The sequence below is a fragment of the Rhamphochromis longiceps genome, linkage group LG17 (assembly GCF_057381845.1).
Source record: "Rhamphochromis longiceps isolate RC_006_pf linkage group LG17, R_longiceps_female_GT1.1, whole genome shotgun sequence".
NCBI classification, from domain to species: Eukaryota; Metazoa; Chordata; class Actinopteri; order Cichliformes; family Cichlidae; genus Rhamphochromis; species Rhamphochromis longiceps.
Genome location: NC_140573.1, coordinates 43,007,042 through 43,027,597, shown reverse-complemented (window position 1 = coordinate 43,027,597; position 20,556 = coordinate 43,007,042). Strand labels below are relative to the sequence as shown.

Genomic DNA, 20,556 nt, shown 5'->3' with positions numbered 1-20,556 from the left:
ACGGGCAGATGAAGGCACGTGGTCAGGCGCTGATTGAAGGAGAACTTGATTTTCTTTGATGTTTTAGATATCATTGGATTCTGTTTATTTAATCGTGAGAACCGATGATTAGTATTAAAATTCAGTCGACTGTGCGGCATTGCCACAGATTGTAATAAAACATGGAAACTCACCTTGACTAATGTAACAAACCTCAGCCTGTATGCACATTCCAAAAGCTGGTGTGAGGTTCCAGGTTGTTCCAGGTTGTTCCAGGTTGTTCCAGGTTGTTCCAGGTTGTTCCAGGTTGTTCCAGGTACAGTTTTTGCTGCAGTACAGCTCTATCTGTCTGATCTAACACTGATGTCCTTCCAGGATAAGGACAAAGATTGTTGAGCCATACAACAAGATTGTGGCCAGGATCACTCAGCTCGCCAGGCTGCAGGTAAGTTGAATATCATGTCATTTGTGAATAAATGATTGAGTGTCATTTGAAATGATAGATGACAACTCTTTACGTGACAGTTTGAGTGAAAAACCTTTGAAAACCCAGAGAGACCACGGTGCAGACGAGAAGGTCGGCTTTTGTTGGCCTGAACTCCGAGCTGCTGTTTGTGCAGCTCTGTGAGAACACGGCGCTCCACGCCTCCTGCTCGTGCAGACGAGGAAACTCAGGGTTAAATATTGATGAAACAACAGCTGTAAAAAGGTCAGCGTGTTTCAGGAGTCCCTCTGGGGCTGATGCCTCTGTGTTGTGCATGTCAGCTGTTTTGTGCTTCTAGTATGAGACTCAGCAGCTGTCAGTGAGACAGTGTGGGATCATCTACAACATCTGAGTGCAAAGGTTAAATAAAACAGTTCTCAGCAGATTTATTTTAGTAGTTTTATTTGTAAAAGGGTGACATTTTACAAAGTCTGATAATTTGCATAGACTGTATAAAACATTTTAAACTGCACACTCATTGGCTATTGGCTTGTCAATGACAAGTCCAGGCCAGTCAGCGTAGCGGTTTTACAGTTAAGTGGAATTATGCCGCTCCACTCCAGGGCCCGTCCGTCTGCCTGCAGTGAGCTCTGTGGTCAGATGGAGGCAGTATAGAGAGGATGTCCTGCAGCCGGTCTGTGGGGCGCCCCTGCTGTTGTTGGTCTGAGAACCAAGTTCAGTGTTAAACGGTGTCAGCGCTGCCGCTGTCTGTGCTTTTCATGGTTTATTTTGGTTGTTGAAGTTTTTTCACGGTTTCCCCAGTGACTGACCGAAAAGTGTACGCAGATACGTTTCCCATTTAAGATCTGTTTTTCTTTATCACAACCAGTTTTCTTTTAAAACCAAGATGGAGATGGTGTAAGCACTCATCTCCAGCCTTCAAAACTGGACGTGAGCAGCCAATAGGTGACATCACAGTAGCTCCATCTGCTATTCTACTTTTTGATTATACCGACTCCACGCTGTGTCTGTTCTTTGAGTCATTGTGCTTCAGCAACGGTTCACATAAGTAGATAGTTGTAGCACATTGGTGATAAACCATTGATCACAATTCAAACAGTGTCACAGACAGGAGACAGGCTTGCTGGCTTACTGAGCATTTGACAGGTTCAAGGTTCTTTATTTGTCACATGCATAGTTATACAAGTATAACACACAGTGAAATGTAGCCTGACACGCTCCTCGACATGTGCAAAAATTGGGGGGGTGTAGAGGAAGAACATTATATATATATATAAAAAAAAAAACACCCAGCACGCCCCTGCGGGCGGTTTATCCTTCAAGCTCGGGTCCTCTACCAGAGGCCTGGGAGCTTGAGGGTCCTGCGCAGTATCTTAGCTGTTCCCAGGACTGCGCTCTTCTGGACAGAGATCTCCGATGTTGTTCCCGGGATCTGCTGGAGCCACTCGCCTAGCTTGGGAGTCACCGCACCTAGTGCTCCGATTACCACGGGGACCACCGTTACCTTCACCCTCCACATCCTCTCGAGCTCTTCTCTGAGCCCTTGGTATTTCTCCAGCTTCTCGTGTTCCTTCTTCCTGATATTGCTGTCATTCGGAACCGCTACATCGATCACTACGGCCGTTTTCTTCTGTTTATCTACCACCACTATGTCCGGTTGGTTAGCCACCACCATTTTGTCCGTCTGTATCTGGAAGTCCCACAGGATCTTAGCTCGGTCATTCTCCACCACCCTTGGGGGCATCTCCCATTTTGACCTCGGGACTTCCAGGTTATACTCGGCACAGATGTTCCTGTACACTATGCCGGCCACTTGGTTATGGCGTTCCATGTATGCCTTGCCTGCTAGCATCTTGCACCCTGCTGTTATGTGCTGGATTGTCTCTGGGGCATCTTTACACAGCCTGCACCTGGGGTCTTGCCTGGTGTGATAGACCCCAGCCTCTATGGATCTTGTGCTCAGAGCTTGTTCTTGTGCTGCCATGATTAGTGCCTCTGTGCTGTCTTTCAGTCCAGCTTTGTCCAGCCACTGGTAGGATTTCTGGATATCAGCCACCCCCTCTATCTGCCGGTGGTACATACCGTGCAGGGGCCTGTCCTTCCATGATGGTTCCTCGTCTCCCTCCTCTTTCTTGGGTTTCTGCTGCCTGAGGTATTCACTGAGCACTCGGTCAGTTGGGGCCATCTTCCCAATGTATTCTTGGATGTTCGTTGTCTCATCCTGGACTGTGGTGCTGACACTCACCAGTCCCCGGCCCCCTTCCTTCCGCTTAGCGTACAGCCTCAGGGTGCTGGACTTGGGGTGAAACCCTCCATGCATGGTAAGGAGCTTTCTTGTCTTTATGTCAGTGGCTTCTATCTCCTCCTTTGGCCAGCCTATTACCCCAGCAGGGTACCTGATCACGGGCAGGGCATAGGTGTTGATGGCCCGGATCTTGTTCTTACCATTCAGCTGACTCCTCAGGACTTGCCTGACCCTCTGCAGGTACTTGGTGGTTGCAGCTTTTCTAGTGGCCTCTTCATGGTTCCCATTCGCCTGCGGGATCCCCAGGTACTTGTAACTGTCCTCTATGTCTGCAATGTTGCCTTCTGGTAGTTCAATCCCCTCAGTTCTGACTACCTTCCCTCTCTTTGTTACCATCCGACTACACTTCTCCAGTCCGAACGACATTCCAATGTCATTGCTGTATAGCCTGGTAGTGTGGATCAGTGAATCGATGTCTCGTTCACTCTTGGCATACAGCTTGATGTCATCCATGTACAGGAGGTGGCTGACAACTGCTCCGTTCCGTAGTCGGTATCCGTAGCCAGTCTTGTTAATGATCTCACTGAGGGGGTTCAGGCCTATGCAGAACAGCAGTGGGGACAGAGCATCTCCTTGGTAGATCCCGCACTTGATGGTGACTTGTGCTATGGGCTTGGAGTTGGCCTCTAGTGTTGTACGCCACATCCCCATTGAGTTCCTGATGAAGGCTCTTAGGGTCCCATTGATCTTGTACAATTCTAGGCATTCCAGTATCCAGCTGTGGGGCATTGAGTCATAGGCCTTCTTGTAATCAATCCAGGCAGTGCACAGGTTGGTCAGTCTGGTCTTGCAGTCTCGGCTGACTGTTCTGTCTACCAGTAGCTGGTGTTTTGCGCCTCTGGTATTCTTGCCAATTCCTTTCTGTGTCCCGCTCATGTATTGACCCATGTGCCTGTTCATCTTAGCCGATATGATGCCTGACAGGAGCTTCCATGTAGTACTGAGGCAGGTTATTGGTCGGTAGTTGGAGGGGACCGGTCCCTTCTTGGGGTCCTTGGGGATCAGGACCGTCCGACCTTCGGTTAGCCATTCCGGGTGTCTCTCGTTAACTAGCAGCTGGTTCATTTGTGCTGCTAGACGCTCGTGGAGTGCAGTCAGCTTCTTTAGCCAGTAGGCGTGAACCATGTCGGGCCCTGGTGCTGTCCAACTCTTCATACTGGAGACCCTTTCTTGGATATCTGCCACTGTGATGGTTACTGGATCCTGTTCGGGGAGGTTGCTGTGGTCTGCCCTCAGATCCACTAGCCACTGAGCATTGCCGTTATGGGTTGCGTCCTTCTCCCATATGTTCTTCCAGTATTGCTCGGTCTCCAGCCTTGGTGGTGCTGTTCTCTTATTGTTCCCTTGCCACTGAGAGTACACCTTTGCTGGTTCTGTGGAGAACAGCTGGTTTATTCTCCTGCCTTCTATCTCTCTGGTGTACCTTCTCAAGCGGCTGGCCAAGGCTGTGAGTCTTTGCTTGGCAGTTTCTAAGGCCTCAGGTATGGACAGCTTGCTGTATTTCTTATGCACCTTCTTTGTCGCACCTTTCTGCAACTCCGTTAGTTGGCTAACCTCCCTCCGTGCTACTTTGATCTTGCCCTCTAGCCTCCTTCTCCATGGAGGGTACTGCCCCTTGTGGCTGTTCAACTTGTAGCCAAGCATCTCACTGATCACTGCTGCCGTATTGTAGATCAGCTTGTTAGTGTCGGTAATCGTGGTTGTAGGTATCGTCCGTAGTGCTGCATTAACATCATCTAGCAGACCTTCTGAGGGTACTTCACGTAATCTTGGTAACCGGCTACGGGGATCCAGGTTTCAAGCTTGGCCATGATCCTATCTTTCAGGTCAGTTCCTCTCGCACTTAACGATCCTTCTCCTATCGCACTTGGGGCTATGTACCCAATCTCGGGTGGGGGTGATGATATCGCCCCCCTGACCTGGCGTCCTGACTCCTCCTTGCCGTAGCATTTGTGTTGTACCTTGTCAATCTCTAGCTGTGAGAGCAGTCCCTTCTTTCGAATGTTGGAACGCAAAACACCAGCTACTGGTAGACAGAACAATCAGCCGAGACTGCAAGACCAGACTGACCAACCTGTGCACTGCCTGGATTGATTACAAGAAGGCCTATGACTCAATGTCCCACAGCTGGATACTGGAATGCCTAGAATTGTACAAGATCAATGGGACCCTAAGAGCCTTCATCAGGAACTCAATGGGGATGTGGCGTACAACATTAGAGGCCGACTCCAAGCCCATAGCACAAGTCACCATCAAGTGCGGGATCTACCAAGGAGATGCTCTGTCCCCACTGCTGTTCTGCATAGGCCTGAACCCCCTCAGTGAGATCATTAACAAGACTGGCTACGGATACCGACTACGGAACGGAGCAGTTGTCAGCCACCTCCTGTACATGGATGACATCAAGCTGTATGCCAAGAGTGAACGAGACATCGATTCACTGATCCACACTACCAGGCTATACAGCAATGACATTGGAATGTCGTTCGGACTGGAGAAGTGTAGTCGGATGGTATCAAAGAGAGGGAAGGTAGTCAGAACTGAGGGGATTGAACTACCAGAAGGCAACATTGCAGACATAGAGGACAGTTACAAGTACCTGGGGATCCCGCAGGCAAATGGGAACCATGAAGAGGCCGCTAGAAAGGTTGCAACCACCAAGTACCTGCAGAGGGTCAGGCAAGTCCTGAGGAGTCAGCTGAATGGTAAGAACAAGATCCGGGCCATCAACACGTATGCCCTGCCCGTGATCAGGTACCCTGCTGGGGTAATAGGCTGGCCAAAGGAGGAGATAGAAGCCACTGACATAAAGACAAGAAAGCTCCTTACCATGCATGGAGGGTTTCACCCCAAGTCCAGCACCCTGAGGCTGTACGCTAAGCGGAAAGAAGGGGGCCGGGGACTGGTGAGTGTCAGCACCACAGTCCAGGATGAGACAAGGAACATCCAAGAATACATTGGGAAGATGGCCCCAACTGACCGAGTGCTCAGTGAATACCTCAGGCAGCAGAAACCCAAGAAAGAGGAGGGAAACGAGGAACCATCATGGAAGGACAGGCCCCTGCACGGTATGTACCACCGGCATATAGAGGAGGTGGCTGATATCCAGAAATCCTACCAGTGGCTGGACAAAGCTGGACTGAAAGACAGCACAGAGGCACTAATCATGGCAGCACAAGAACAAGCTCTGAGTACAAGATCCATAGAGGCTGGGGTCTATCACACCAGGCGAGACCCCAGGTGCAGGCTGTGTAAAGATGCCCCAGAGACAATCCAGCACATAACAGCAGGGTGCAAGATGCTAGCAGGCAAGGCATACATGGAACGCCATAACCAAGTGGCCGGCATAGTGTACAGGAACATCTGTGCCGAGTATAACCTGGAAGTCCCGAGGTCAAAATGGGAGATGCCCCCAAGGGTGGTGGAGAATGACCGAGCTAAGATCCTGTGGGACTTCCAGATACAGACGGACAAAATGGTGGTGGCTAACCAACCGGACATAGTGGTGGTAGACAAACAGAAGAAGACGGCCGTAGTGATCGATGTAGCGGTTCCGAATGACAGCAATATCAGGAAGAAGGAACACGAGAAGCTGGAGAAATACCAAGGGCTCAGAGAAGAGCTCGAGAGGATGTGGAGGGTGAAGGTAACGGTGGTCCCCGTGGTAATCGGAGCACTAGGTGCGGTGACTCCCAAGCTAGGCGAGTGGCTCCAGCAGATCCCGGGAACAACATCGGAGATCTCTGTCCAGAAGAGCGCAGTCCTGGGAACAGCTAAGATACTGCGCAGGACCCTCAAGCTCCCAGGCCTCTGGTAGAGGACCCGAGCTTGAAGGATAAACCGCCCGCAGGGGCGTGCTGGGTGTTTTTTTTATTTTTTATATATATATATATATATATATATATATATATATATATATAAATAATATTATAGTCCGGCATCTCCTGGTGTAGGTGTCCTGAAGCGGGGGGAGAGCAATCCTGCAGCAGCGTTCTGCTGTACGGATCACTCTCTGGAGAGCTTTTTGGTCCTTCACACAGCTGTTCCCGAACCACGATGTCATGTTCTGTGTGAGGATGCTCTCCACAGCGCCTGTATAGAAAATCCTGAGGATCTTTGGAGAGACCCTGAACTTCCTCAGTTGTCGTAGGTGATACAGGCGCTGCCTAGCCTTTTTGGTCTGGACCTGAATGTGGGCAGCCCATGTCAGGTCTGAGGAGATGTGGACACCAAGATACTTGAAGGACTGCACCCTCTCCACTGGAGCTCCATTGATGATAATGGGCTTGTAGTCTCTGTGCTGACCCCTTCTGAAGTCCACCACCAGCTCCTTGGTCTTGCTGACGTTCAGCTGGAGGTGGTTGTCCTGGCACCACGATGCCAGATTCTTCACTTCATCCATGTAGGCCGCCTCATCGTTGTTGGAGATGGCACCCAACACCACTGTGTCGTCAGCAATCTTCACAATGGTGTTGGAGCCGTGGGTGGCCACACAGTCTGAAGTGTAGAGGGAGTAGAGCAGTGGCGAGAGGACACATCCCTGAGGTGCTCCTGTGTTGATGGTGATGCTGTTGGAGAAGCACCTGCCCACCCTCACCACCTGAGTTCTGCCAGTGAGGAAGTCCAACACCCATGCACACAGACGGCTGTTAAGTCCCAGATCCCTCAGCTTTGTGAACAGTCTGCAGGGCACTATTGTGTTAAACGCTGAACTGTAATCAACAAACAGCATTCGCACATAGTTACCCTGTTTCTTGTCCACGTGGCTGAGAGTGGTGTGTAGGACGTGGGCGATGGCATCCTCTGTGGATCTGTTGGATCTGTAGGCGAACTGCAGCGGATCTGTGGTGTCTGGGATGGAGGAGGAGATGATGTTCTTCAGCAGCCTCTCAAACACCTTCATTACTACCGAGGTCAGTGCAACTGGCCGGTAATCGTTCAGGGATGAGGGTTTGCTGTTCTTGGGCACAGGGATGATGGTGGATCTTTTGAAGCATGTGGGGACCACAGCCTTCGCCAGGGACTCGTTGAAGATGTAAGTGAACACACCTGCTAGCTGGTCAGCACAGCAGCGCAGCAGACGGCCGGTGATGCCGTCTTCCTCGTTAATTGCAGTGCTAATGCACTGAAACACAGCTTGGAAACCTTGCCGTGGCGCTCTGTGGTTGTGCATCCAACATCAGCGGGGATGAGAGAGCTTGGTCTCCTGCTTTCTGATTGACTGACCTCCACTTCTTACCCCAGCTGCAAGTGCAAGATTAGCAACAAAGTCCAAGAAAAAGAAGTGTTGCAGAAGTTGTGAAGGCGCAGAATATGTGAATTTGTGATTTGGGAGGACTCGTATTTACTGGTTTGAGACGTTGCAATCGCAGAGTTGTGGCTGTAATAAGTAAAAATAATTAAACATGAGTAAAACTTTCTAAATATAAGTCTACACATTATTTTTTTCTGTAACAAAAAAGTTTACATTTTTCACCCCACACACACTCACTTAACTAACAATTAAATGCAGTTTATTTGCAGTTTATACATCAGAAACTAGGGCTGTGCAATATGACCAAAATCTCATGATATAAGACGTTTCTCATCCCGATAACGCATGAAATTTGCTTTGTATTTACTACACGGCGTGCTGCAGGGAAAAGCCTGTTCTAACGTTTCAGTCCAAGGTTTATTTTGAGCACCTGACGGCTTTTTGCTTCTCATCCATAAACTCTCTCCACACTCTGTCACGTGATTCTTGCATAGGTGGTTGAACAGGTTTGCCATGTTTAAGTCTGAGCTGGGACCGGTTTCCTGCATAATTTGCAGAGTACAGTTTTCTGGTCCATGTCAGACTTTTCATAACCAAACCATATCCGTGCTACAGAGGGATCCCCTCATTTAGGAATAAGATCCTTGATTTGTTTGGACTGGTCCTTCTGTTTGGAGCTGCCTGGTTCTGCCTCGTCTTCACTGGTCATGCTGGGATTCTCTGCATCCACATGGTGACCATCCAAACAATGAACAAATATTGAGTAAACGGTTTATTTTGCGACACCACAAAACAAACAATAGTGTATAGTATGAAACAATAGATGTTTTAATTTCATCACTTGATATATGTCGTCATATCGCACAGAAACCATTTAATGCGATATGAAAATGAGAAGCATACTGGAAACATGTTGTTCTTGACTGCTTTTTTGCCGTGTCTCAATTAATGGAATTAGTTGTGTAATTCTCAGTTCTTGTTTACGTCAGTCGTCTCAACACCTCCCTTCTTCACTGCTGCAGGGTGCCTGTGACCTTCTGCGGAGGATCATTCGCATCTTGTATCTGAGCAAGAGGCTTCAGGGACAGCTGCAAGGAGGCAGCAGGGAGATCACCAAGGCGGCTCAGAGCCTTAACGAGCTTGGTAAGGACATGCATGTCTATCATAGAACAACTGTTACATAAGCAGCTGTGTGTTTTTCACAACTCAGATCTACTCAACACCTAGAACACCGGTAACTTTAAAGCCTTTTTCCACTAATACCTACTCAAGTCCGCTCGGCACGACTCAGCTTGGTTTTTGGGTTTTCCATTAGGTGGTAGTACCTTGTATTTGATACCAGCTACTTTTTTAGCACCTGCTTGGCCAAGTAAAGTCAACAGACTGCATGCGACTGATTGGCTAGTCAGCTGCGTCAATGAGTGGTGAGAGGATCTCGTTCACGAAAATCAAAACAGTCGCTTTTGAACGAGAAAAATGGCTACAGAGAAAAACAACAGCGTAGTCCCGAAGACAAACACACCACAGACCAAGCAGCAGGTATATCATCGCAGCGTGTCACAATATTCACCTTGTTGTTGAGTGGAAAAGGCAATGAAGTGTTACTTTCTTTAGGTTAGACTTGAAACAGACAGGTTTTTATTAACACAGACAATCAAAGAAGATCCATCCATTCGCTTCCGCTTATCCTTTTCAGGGTCGCGGGGGGCGCTGGAGCTTATCCCAGCTGTCATAGGGCGAAAGGCGGGGTACACCCTGGACAGGTCGCCAGTCTGTCGCAGGGCCAACACACAGGGACAGACAACCATTCACACTCACATTCACACCTAGTGACAATTTGGATTAATCAGTTAACCTATCCCCACAAGCTGCATGTCTTTGGACGGTGGGAGGAAGCCGGAGTACCCGGAGAGAACCCGGGTACTCCGGGTTCTCTCATTTCTCATCAAAGAAGATGAAATGAACAAATATGTAGACATGTAATGTCATATTCAGGGGCTACCTCGATTTGTTTGGACTGAATATGTAGACGTTTAATTTTCCTGTGAAAACATCAGCAGGTTGCACTTTTAGGAGGTTTTTCCTTGGTTAACATATCTATAAGTTTGGAAACGGCTGAACTCTCGGCGCTTCGATGTTCAGGGTTAGGTGTGATATTGTAATGAACCCTGCAGCATAAAAGTATTTTTAGTCCATACAATCACATGAAAAGAGTTTTGTACAGTGGCTCCAGTGACGACAGGACTGTTCATTTTTAAATTGTAGTGTGACGCCTGCATGCTCCGGGCTGATTCTGCAGAACACTATCCAGAACCTGAACGAGACTCAAACATAAACAGAGAAAAGCTCAGTAGAAGAGGCATGCTTCCCCCAGTTTAGAAGAATGGATGTGTTTTAGGTCGTCACACTCAAACATCATTTTATTTTTTAAAATAACAACTAGCCTGAATTTTGGCTTGAAAGCGTGAACAGAAGATGTTCGTTACCCTCTTTAGTTCCACAAAGTAACCAGACTGTTAACAGAGCACAAGGTGGTTTTTTTTTGTGTTTTTACCTCCTCCTGTGCTTGTTTGATACACTGGAAGAGACCAAAGGCAGCACAATGATAGGATTGCAGTTGTGCAAAGCACAGACCCTTACTGGGAATCACTGTGGGTTTCAGTTAGGGCTGGAATAATTCATTGAGTAATCAATTGTTGAAAAACAAATCTTAAATGTAAAACTTTTGCTTCGATGGTTCGTTAAAGTCACAACTGTGTAGCACTTATCGTCCGTCTACTCACGGCAGAGAGCAGTGGAAAGAACAGGTGCAGTGCAGGAAGCTTTTCTAGCATCACTGTAACACTTTTGTTACTGTAAGCGCCATAAAAACCTGGGACAAAGCTGGCAGGAGTCCTTAATCAAACAGTCTGCCCAACAAGCTCCAACGTGAAGACAATCCAACTGATCCCATTCTACTACTGTTTGTTTTACACTGAAAATCTACAAGAAACCTACAGAAGGTAAAATAAAATATGAAGATGAACAGTTAAGGTGCCAATATACCCTTCGCAGTGGTCATCGCACAGATGCAGCCATTTATACCCGCGGCGCAGTATTCTCCTAAACCATAGGTGTCGCCACTCGGACAGGATTTCGTCATACGCGCTGATGATGAGGAGAAGTCAAAAGACTTTGTCGAGTGTTTAGTTTTTTATTTATTTTTGTAAAGTTCTTTTCACAAACTCCAGTTTTCAAACAGTCCCAAGACCTCTGCAGCAATTAATTATTTTAGTAATCGAGTAGTCTATCGATGATTCCATCAACTAATGAAGTAATCGGATAAGAAATACTTTTCTTAGTAATGAGCAATAATGAATATTCAAAAGAGAAAAGTCTTTCAGAATGACTGCCCGTCGGTTTCCATTTTAGAAACAGTTTGACTGCATACAACAACAAACCCTTTCGGTTTACGTACATGTATTACAACATGTTTGTGATGCTGAAAACTGAAGTTATGGTGGTGGAAACATTAGTTAATGCTAATAGTAATTCAGCGTCCAGCCTAACAACTGTCAGGTCAGTGGCTCAGAGTTATTTGGCCCATGTATAGAGCCATCTACTAATTGGAAGGTTGATGGTTCAGTTCCTGGTGGTGCCAGACACTGACCCATGTTAGATTGATAGCATATGTGTTTGACAGAAAGCACTTCTACATAGAAAATTAGTGCATGTATGAATGGGTGTGAATGGAGCCGATCCAAAGAGGTCAAAGGTCGATCCTCCAGCTCGCTAGTATGGGGAGTCCCAGCCAGGATAGCTTTGCATTCGTGCTGTCAGCGTTAATCTCATTAAAATGCATGTAACGCAGCAAATCTCCATTAGCGAGTTAGCGCAGATCGCCCCGTGTGTGTGGCTGCACAGCGTCAACGCGTTAGCGCAGTCAGCTCGTTAAAGCGTTAGTGCAGATCGTGGGCGGCTGCACGGCACTAACTCGCTAACGGAGATTAGTTAATATAAGATAAGATGAGATGGCGCCGGTGAGGTCGGCTGCCGTCACGACTGCTCCGACCACTTTTTCTTTGTCTTTGTTTTTTAAGTTAGTTTTCAGCGTTTCTAAATTGGCAAAATCATCACCATTGGGTACATTAGGTATGACAGTGACACTCTTGTTTCTATTGGTATACAATGTACTCACAATTCGAAGTTTTTAACTCCGGATCCGAGCTGGCCGAGTGAGATCTCGAGGGAGAACAAAGGGAAGCGGCGGCGGCCTAGAGGGAAGCGAGCCGGCGTCAGGAACAGGCTGAGAGCTCGTGCACACCGCACACCTCTGCCTAGCATCCTGCTCGCCAACGTCCAGTCACTGGAGAACAAGCTTGACGACCTCAGGGCCAGGATAAAGTTCCAGAGAGACATTCGGGACTGCAATCTCCTCTGCTTCACCGAGACATGGCTGAACCCAGCGGTGCCGGACCACGCCATCCAGCCGGCCGAGTTCTTCTCGGTTCACCGCATGAACAGGACACGGGACTCGGGGAAGTCAAGGGGAGGCGGCGTGTGTTTAATGGTGAACAACAACTGGTGCAACAGTGCGAACGTTGTTCCTCTCACACGCTCCTGCACACCAAATCTGGAACTACTGTCCATCATGTGTCGTCCTTTTTATCTACCTCGGGAATTTACATCGGTCATTATAAGTGCCGTTTATATTCCACCACAAGCGGACACGGTCACCGCCTTATGCGAGCTGCATGAGGCACTCACACAGCACCAGACACAACACCGGGACGCTGCGCTTATTGTGATGGGGGACTTTAATAGCGCCAACCTCAAACGCGCAGCGCCGAACTTTTATCAACACATCACCTGCCCCACCAGGGGTGAAAGGACACTGGACCACTGCTACACTACGGTCAAGGACGGCTACAAGGCACAATCCCGCCCTCCGTTTGGCAAATCTGATCACGCCGCCATCTTCCTCATGCCAAAATACAAACAAAGGCTGAAACAGGAAGTTCCGGTTCAGAGGAAGGTCGCGCGCTGGACGGATCAATCGGTGGCCGCGTTACAGGACGCACTCGATGACGCAGACTGGGGCATGTTCAGAAACAGCTCCGACGATGACGTCAACGTGTTTACGGAAGCGGTTGTGGGATTCATCGGGAAACTAGCGGATGATACCGTGGAGACAAAGACTATCACAACGTTTCCCAACCAGAAGCCGTGGGTGGATAAAACCATCCGCGACGCTCTGAGATCCCGCACCGCTGCCTACAACACGGGACTCACGACGGGGGACATGGACCCGTACAAAGCCGCGTCATATAACGTGCGGAGGGCGGTGAAAGAGGCGAAGCAGCGCTACGGGAGGAAACTAGAGTCACAACTCCAACAGAGTGACTCTAGGAGCCTGTGGCGGGGACTAAGGACAATAACGGACTATAAAGCACCAACAACCGGTATGACGAACGCGGCCGTGACTCTGGCAGACGAGCTGAACACTTTCTATGCTCGCTTCGAGGCTGCAGCTAAGGTCTCCAACAATGCTAGTGTTAGCGGCGCTAACGGCTGCAGACAGGAAGATACTGCCAGCACCGGAAACGTGCTCGTCATCTCCGAGCATGAAGTAAGGAGAGCCTTCAAGAGAGTGAACACCAGGAAAGCAGCAGGACCAGACGGCATCCCAGGTCGTATCCTAAGAGACTGCGCATACCAGCTAGCTCCTGTGTTCACTGAGATATTCAACATCTCTTTACCTCAGTCGGTGATCCCCACATGCTTCAAAGAGTCCATCATTGTTCCTGTCCCGAAGAAACCCCACCCTGCTTCTCTCAATGACTATCGCCCTGTAGCCCTCACCTCAGTAGTGATGAAGTGCTTTGAACGCCTGGTCAGAGACTTCATCATTTCTTCACTACCAGACACACTGGACCCACTACAGTTCGCTTACCGTCCAAATCGTTCCACAGACGATGCCATCTCTCATCTCCTCCACACATCACTCACCCACTTGGACACTAGAAGGGGGAATTATGTTAAAATGCTCTTCATAGACTACAGCTCTGCATTTAACACCATAATTCCCTCCACACTCACCACCAAGCTGGAGCATCTGGGACTCAGCTCATCTATGTGTCAGTGGATCTCCAACTTCCTAACTGGCAGACCACAGGCAGTAAGGATGGGCGGACATGTCTCAGCCTCCACCACTCTCAGCACTGGAGCCCCCCAGGGGTGTGTTCTGAGCCCCCTGCTGTACTCTTTGTACACATATGACTGTGTGGCCACTACCAGCTCCACCACCATCATCAAGTTTGCTGACGACACCGTCGTGGTGGGCCTGATCTCTGATAACAACGAGACGGCCTACCTGAAGGAGATTAGGAATCTGGAGAACTGGTGCCAGAGGAACAACCTCCTTCTAAACGTCAGTAAGACAAAGGAGCTGATAGTGGACTTCAGCACTAAGCAGGAGAGGAACTACCAGACCCCCGTCATCAACGAGTGCCCAGTGGAGAGAGTGGACAGCTTCAAATACCTCGGAGTTCACATCACGCAGGACCTGTCATGGTCCTGTCACATCAACACCGTGGTGAAAAAGGCCCGACAGCGTCTCTACCACCTCAGACGCTTGAGAGACTTCCAACTGCCCTCCAAGGTGCTCAGGAACTTTTACTCGTGCACCATAGAGAGCATCCTGGCGGGAAACATCTTAACCTGGTTCGGGAACAGCACCATGCAGGACAGACGAGCTCTACAGAGGGTTGTGCGGTCAGCTGAGCGCGCCATCCGCTCCGAGCTCCCTGACCTGCACTCAATCTACAGCAGGCGGTGCCGGACCAAGGCCAGGAAGATGGTGAAGGACCTCAGCCATCCCAACAACAGACTGTTCTCTCTGCTGAGGTCAGGAAAGCGATTCCGCTCCCTGAAGACCAACACAGAGAGACTGAGGAGGAGCTTCTTCCCGCAGGCGATACGGTCTCTCAATCACACCCCCACACAGTACTGACCCACACATATGGTTCTTACACACACACTGGACTTTCTGGACTTTGTTTTTGCACAACACTGGTCACTATATTCTTCATTTCCAGTTAATACTTGTACAGCTGCTGTTATTGTGTATATATTTATTTATATTTAGATTTCTTCATACATTCTTATATAGTTCTATATTGTGTAATGTGTATTTTGTTGTACAGTTATTTTATTTTCAACTTTAATTTATATATTTTATCTTATTCTTCCCAGTTAAATTTACCCTTCATTCTAATTTGTGTTGTACAGTTATTTCATTTTTAACCTTAATTTATATTTTATTCCTTCCTAGTTAAATTTACCCTTTTTAATTTTTCATATTTATTTCCTATCTTATTCATAGCCTTTTCCTTTTTTGTTTTCTTTAGGTCACGAGCAGTTGTCCAAGCATTTCACTACATATCGTACTGTGTATGACTGTGTACGTGACAAATAAAATTTGAATTTGAATTTTTAATGCGCTTATGCCGTCAATGTCATTTTAATGAGATTAACGCTGACAGCACTACTTTGCATACATCAGCAAAGCGTCCTCGCGATGCTGGAAGCAGGCTCAGTGCCAATATCCGTGCCCACACCTCTGTTCAGAGCCCTAAACACACTCAGTGCATGGAGGCTTTGGCTATTTTTCACAGAGCTCTATGAAATGGCTCTTTAGTTTGCAAATACACTGCACACTTTTTGCATGCGCCTCCAGTCAAACCTTCTTTCTGGCTCTTGGTTGAAAACTTTCTGTTGTGTTGTCTGTCTTTCTTCAGTTTTTTATAAAGCACCTTTCCCAGAAAAATTTAAAGTGCTTGACACCAAGATGAAAAGCAAAATAATAATTGAAAAAAGACATGCATGAACAATAAGACACACTTAATTACCCAGATGTCTGTGTTTATTCCCACCTAGTTGTTTTATAAAAAAACTTCCCTGATTTGGTGAAACATGGGAATGAAGGAAAGTCATTCCAGAGCCATCACTCCAAAGGTGCCATCTGTATGTTTCAAAGTGGATACTACACACTAACAGTAATCTTGGTGTTGTACTTTGGGATTTCACTCTCTTCACAGGCCACTCGTTTGCTTCTGATGCCAGGAGGGCTTCCCATCATAAAATACTTTGAGCGTCTGAGCTGGAAGCTGTTGCTCACAGTTTGGCCTTGTTCAGAGACATGGAGTCCCAACTAAGGCCCCTTGTTGTTCAGTTCAGTAGAGTAAACTGTGCTTTGAACTCTGTGATTTGTTAGTGGGTGAAGGATATCATAGATCTGATAAGCTGTGAGCCATGAGGTTGACCCCAGGTTGTTTAATGCCCACCCCCAGCATGGGCATACCTGACTGATGACAGTGGTTTCACCGGAAACCTCTACTGATAATGACCCACACCCTTTTTCACACCTTAGCTCATGTGATGAGGAGTGTTATCAATAGTGGGTCAATGACCCTCTTAAGTCAATTTATTTATAAGCACATTTAAAACCTACACAGGTTGACCAAAGTGCTGTACAGAGTGAAAAATAAAGAAGCAAGACACAAAAGCTAAACACCTGGGTCACAATTAAAAGCTAGAGAGTAAAGATGTGTCTTCAGACGGGTTTTAAAAATGTCGAGTGTTGGAGAGATCTTTATTTGAAGAGGCAGACTGTTCCAAAGTTTAGGTGCAACAATCACAAATCTCGGTCTCCTCTGTGTTTCAGTCTGCTTCTAGTAACAATCAGAATCAACTTATCAGCTGACCTGAGAGTTTGGTTTGGAGTATGTTTGGTTAAAAGAACAGAGAGGTACAAAGGAGCTAATCTATTTTAGAGAGTTAAAAACGAGCAATGAAATCTTACAGTTGATTCTATAACGTTCTGGAAGCAGAGTGTAAACGAGCCAAGACTGGGGAAATATGATGGTGTTTACGTGTGCCTGGCAGGAGTTGGGCTGCAGCGTTCTTAACAATATGAAGAAGAGAGAGCAGAGCCTGGCTGATACCAAAATACAGACTATTGCAGTGGTCGAGCCTGGGTGAGAAGATGTTCTTAGCAAGGGCCCTCAGCTGAAAGAAGATGGCTCTTACAACAGAATTTATTTGTTTCTCAAATGAAAATCTGCCATCAAAGAACAGAGTTTTCCAAAGGGCCAAGGTCACCCTTAAGAGAGGAACGAGGGTCAGGAGGTCCAAATAGTTCAATCTCGGTTTTTTGATCATTCAAAATCAAAAAATTCATTGCCTACCGTGATTTTAATGTTGTCAAGGCGATACGTGGGACTGTCCACCATTTGGACTTAGAACTGAGGAAGCTTCTCAAATGAGACGTGAAACGTCTTCAAGAAGTCCAGTCGCTTTTCTTTCCAAGTTCCTCAGATTTTAAAGTTTTAATTCTCTCTGTGGTCACAAAAGTGGCCTTTAGACCCTGATGCCCTCTGTCAGCACTCCATCACAGCCTTGTGCTGATTCTCCCAGTTGTAATTGTAGCTGCGTAGGCCTGTGTGACCTTCTAGTGTCACAAGAGAAAAAGTGATAATGAAGCATTTCATGTAACTGCCATCAGTTATCTATGTGCTACACTACTCTTAGTTATCACAGGGCATTAAGCGATACAGAACAGGTTCACAAGGACAAGTATTTTCAGCTGCCTGTGACCACTTCTCATACCACACTCACATATGTAAACACACACTCACTCACAAATTCCATCGGCTGCAAAGAGCTGTTAAATTGGGTCAGAGTCCTCAGTGCTCTCCAACACGGCAACACATTTGTATCGGTGGTCTCAGTTTGTGCTGTCTGCTCTAACAGAAGGTTGCCTTCCAACAACTAAGTCAGCTTTACTAAATTCCTTTTGTTTTGGTTGTGCTTCACACTCCTGGGTCCGGGAATCACTTTGGTTGGACTAAAGAGGGTTGTCTTGTGATTTGCAAGGCACTTTTACAGCATGTAAGGCATGCGCACTGTACCTAAATAATTTATATAATTTACTTTATAGTGCTTTTCTACCCGATCTGACCACTATAAGCACTTTGATACAACTTGCCTCATTCACACAAGCGCTTTTTCATATGTTTTTTCTATGCAAGTGCTTTCTATCTAAGAACACATTCATACTCTGACGGATGCATCGGAGGGCAACTGGAGTTAGTGTTTTGCCCAAGGCTATGTGGGGATCAAACCATCAGCCTTCTGATTAATAGATGACCTGCTATACCTCCTGAGCCACTGAGAAACAATGGTTTGGTCTCTAAAACGGTTGTTTTAGAGAATGAGTAGTTGAGTCAATAGATTTGAAGCCTTTGCATCATTTCCAGAAAAATCTAAAAATAGGAATTTGATGAAGGGTGAGGGAGGAAGTGAAGGAGAAATGATATTTCGCTTGTCACGCTTGCTCCAGGTGGAAAATCACCAGGCGTACTGCCACTTGTTGTGTAGTTTATTACAAATGGTAACAAACAATATCAAGGTATGAACAGAACAGATGTTCTTCTCATACTGTATTACCAGAAAATAACAAACACTGCTGCTTAGATGAGCATTTATTGACTAAATAGTCCTTGGCACTCCACAACATTTCACAGCACATACCAATATGTTACTCTCTTCGTGTATCTATGATGCCTATCTTGAGAATTTTCTTTTGCACTGAGATAAGAAAAACAAAAAACGATATGCAGTTCTTAAACTCAAGCTACTGGTGATTTCCCTTATGACATGTGATGTGTATACAAAATATACAAAACCCTTCTTTTTTTCTGTTTATTCCTTTGTTTTCAGGGGACATGAACTCATTGGCTTATCTGAAGTTGGCATATTAGTTTATATTTCAGGTAGCTCACTAAATACAAACTATATTGCCAAAAGTATTTGTTTCTCATGTTTAGCTGTTTTCCACTTTTTCTTTGGTCATTTTAGCCTTTTTGGCCAGGGTGAAGGGAGTACCTGCCATCAAACATGAAGACAGCCGCATGTAACTACGACGGTGTTTGCTAGTTCACCTTACATGCATTAATGTAATAACGTGGTTAGCCTACTCAACGTAAATTACACACGAACAACATTAAGCTACTCATGCAGAGAAGAACGGCTGCTGCTGCATCATCATCCGTCATCATTTCTGCTACACTGGCAGGGCTAGGGGCCAGGACTCTCCTCTTCGGGTTCTTGGGGGATGTTGCTAACTCCGGGTCCGATAACAGGCACCACACCTGCACTCGGTGTGAGGTCTCGCAGCAAGCTATCAAATACGGTGCATTTCTCGGCTTTTAACAAAACGCTATGCGTCGCCAGGCGTTTCATCAGATTCGAGGTGTTACCTCCTTTGCACAGTATCACCTTAAAGCACTTGTTGCAGGCTGCTGAGTTTGCATCTTTTGCTGTGAAGTACAGCCAGACTTTTGACCGCTTTGCCTTGGGCATTTTTAATCTGTAGCTCTGCTCTAAAAGAACTTACATACCTGGGCCTGCCGACTATCCTTGGAAAGGTAAAATGATTGGCTAAAATCCAAAGTGTATGACATCTCAGGGAAATAAAGCACCGAAATGTGCGCTGCTTTTCGGTCTGGTTACTACTGTTTATGTCAGAACCGGTGCGATACCGGTACCCATCCCTACTCGGGGCCTGGGCCGGACTTCTGAAAAACAATCCCTCACCCCAATTCCTTCACTCAACTTTACACTTGGCCCTGTAGAGTCAGACAAGTGCCATTCTCCTGACAACCACCAAACCAGGACTTGTCCATTGGATTGCCAGGTGGGAAAGTGAGATTCTGCACTGTAAAGAAGTGAAGGACTCTCTAGAGTCCAGTAGTGCCATGCTTTACACCACTACAATCAACACTTTGCATTGCACTTGGTGATGTAAGGCTTGGATGCAGCTGCTCGTCCATGGAAATCCATTCCATGAAGAACTCTACACACTGTTCTTGAGCTCATCTGAAGGCCACAGGAAGTTTGGAGGTCCGTAGAAACTGAGTCTGCAGAAAGTTGGCGACTTCTGTGTACTATGCGGCATCCGCTGACCGCATTCTGTGATTTTACATGGTCTACCTATGATCTACATTAAGTAGCTGTTGTTCCACTTTGCTATAATACAATACCACTAACAGTTGACTTTAGAATATTAGGTAGTGAGAAGATTTCACAACTAGACATGTTGCACAGGTAGTACCCTATCACACTACCATGCTGGAATTCACTGAGCTCCAGAGAGCAACCTTTTCTTTCACAAGTAATTGTGGAAAGCAATCTGCATGCCTAGGTGCTTGGGCTTATGTACCTGCGGTCATGGAAGTGATTGGAACACCAGAATTTTATGATTTGAATAGGTGAGTAACTTTGCCAAACAATTATTAATCAACAATCAAAAGACCCAGAGACAGTTTTAAATCATTTGAAAGGCTGACACTTAGCTTTGTCTGCCCTTCGTTGGAAAATGAGGAAAAAAAACAAAGCAGTTTTGTCGTTATCTATTGTCCACCTGTGCCTAATTTAGTGTCTCTCTCAGTTTTTAAAATGTAAAAGAACCCACCCACCACTTTAATCACACCCTAGATCTTGTTCTGACATATGGCATAGAGACTGAACATT

At 46.7% G+C, this 20,556-nt stretch overlaps 1 protein-coding gene across 1 annotated transcript in view; it reads left to right on the top strand.

Annotated features, from left to right (window-relative positions):
* Positions 1–20,556, top strand: part of cog5 (component of oligomeric golgi complex 5) — a 78,355-nt gene that overhangs the window by 12,421 nt on the left and 45,378 nt on the right. Inside the window, exons 5-6 of the mRNA XM_085387792.1 lie at positions 355–424; positions 9,006–9,126. Of these exons, the coding sequence (XP_085243918.1) occupies positions 355–424; positions 9,006–9,126 (191 nt within the window). The remainder of the gene's footprint in view (positions 1–354; positions 425–9,005; positions 9,127–20,556) is intronic.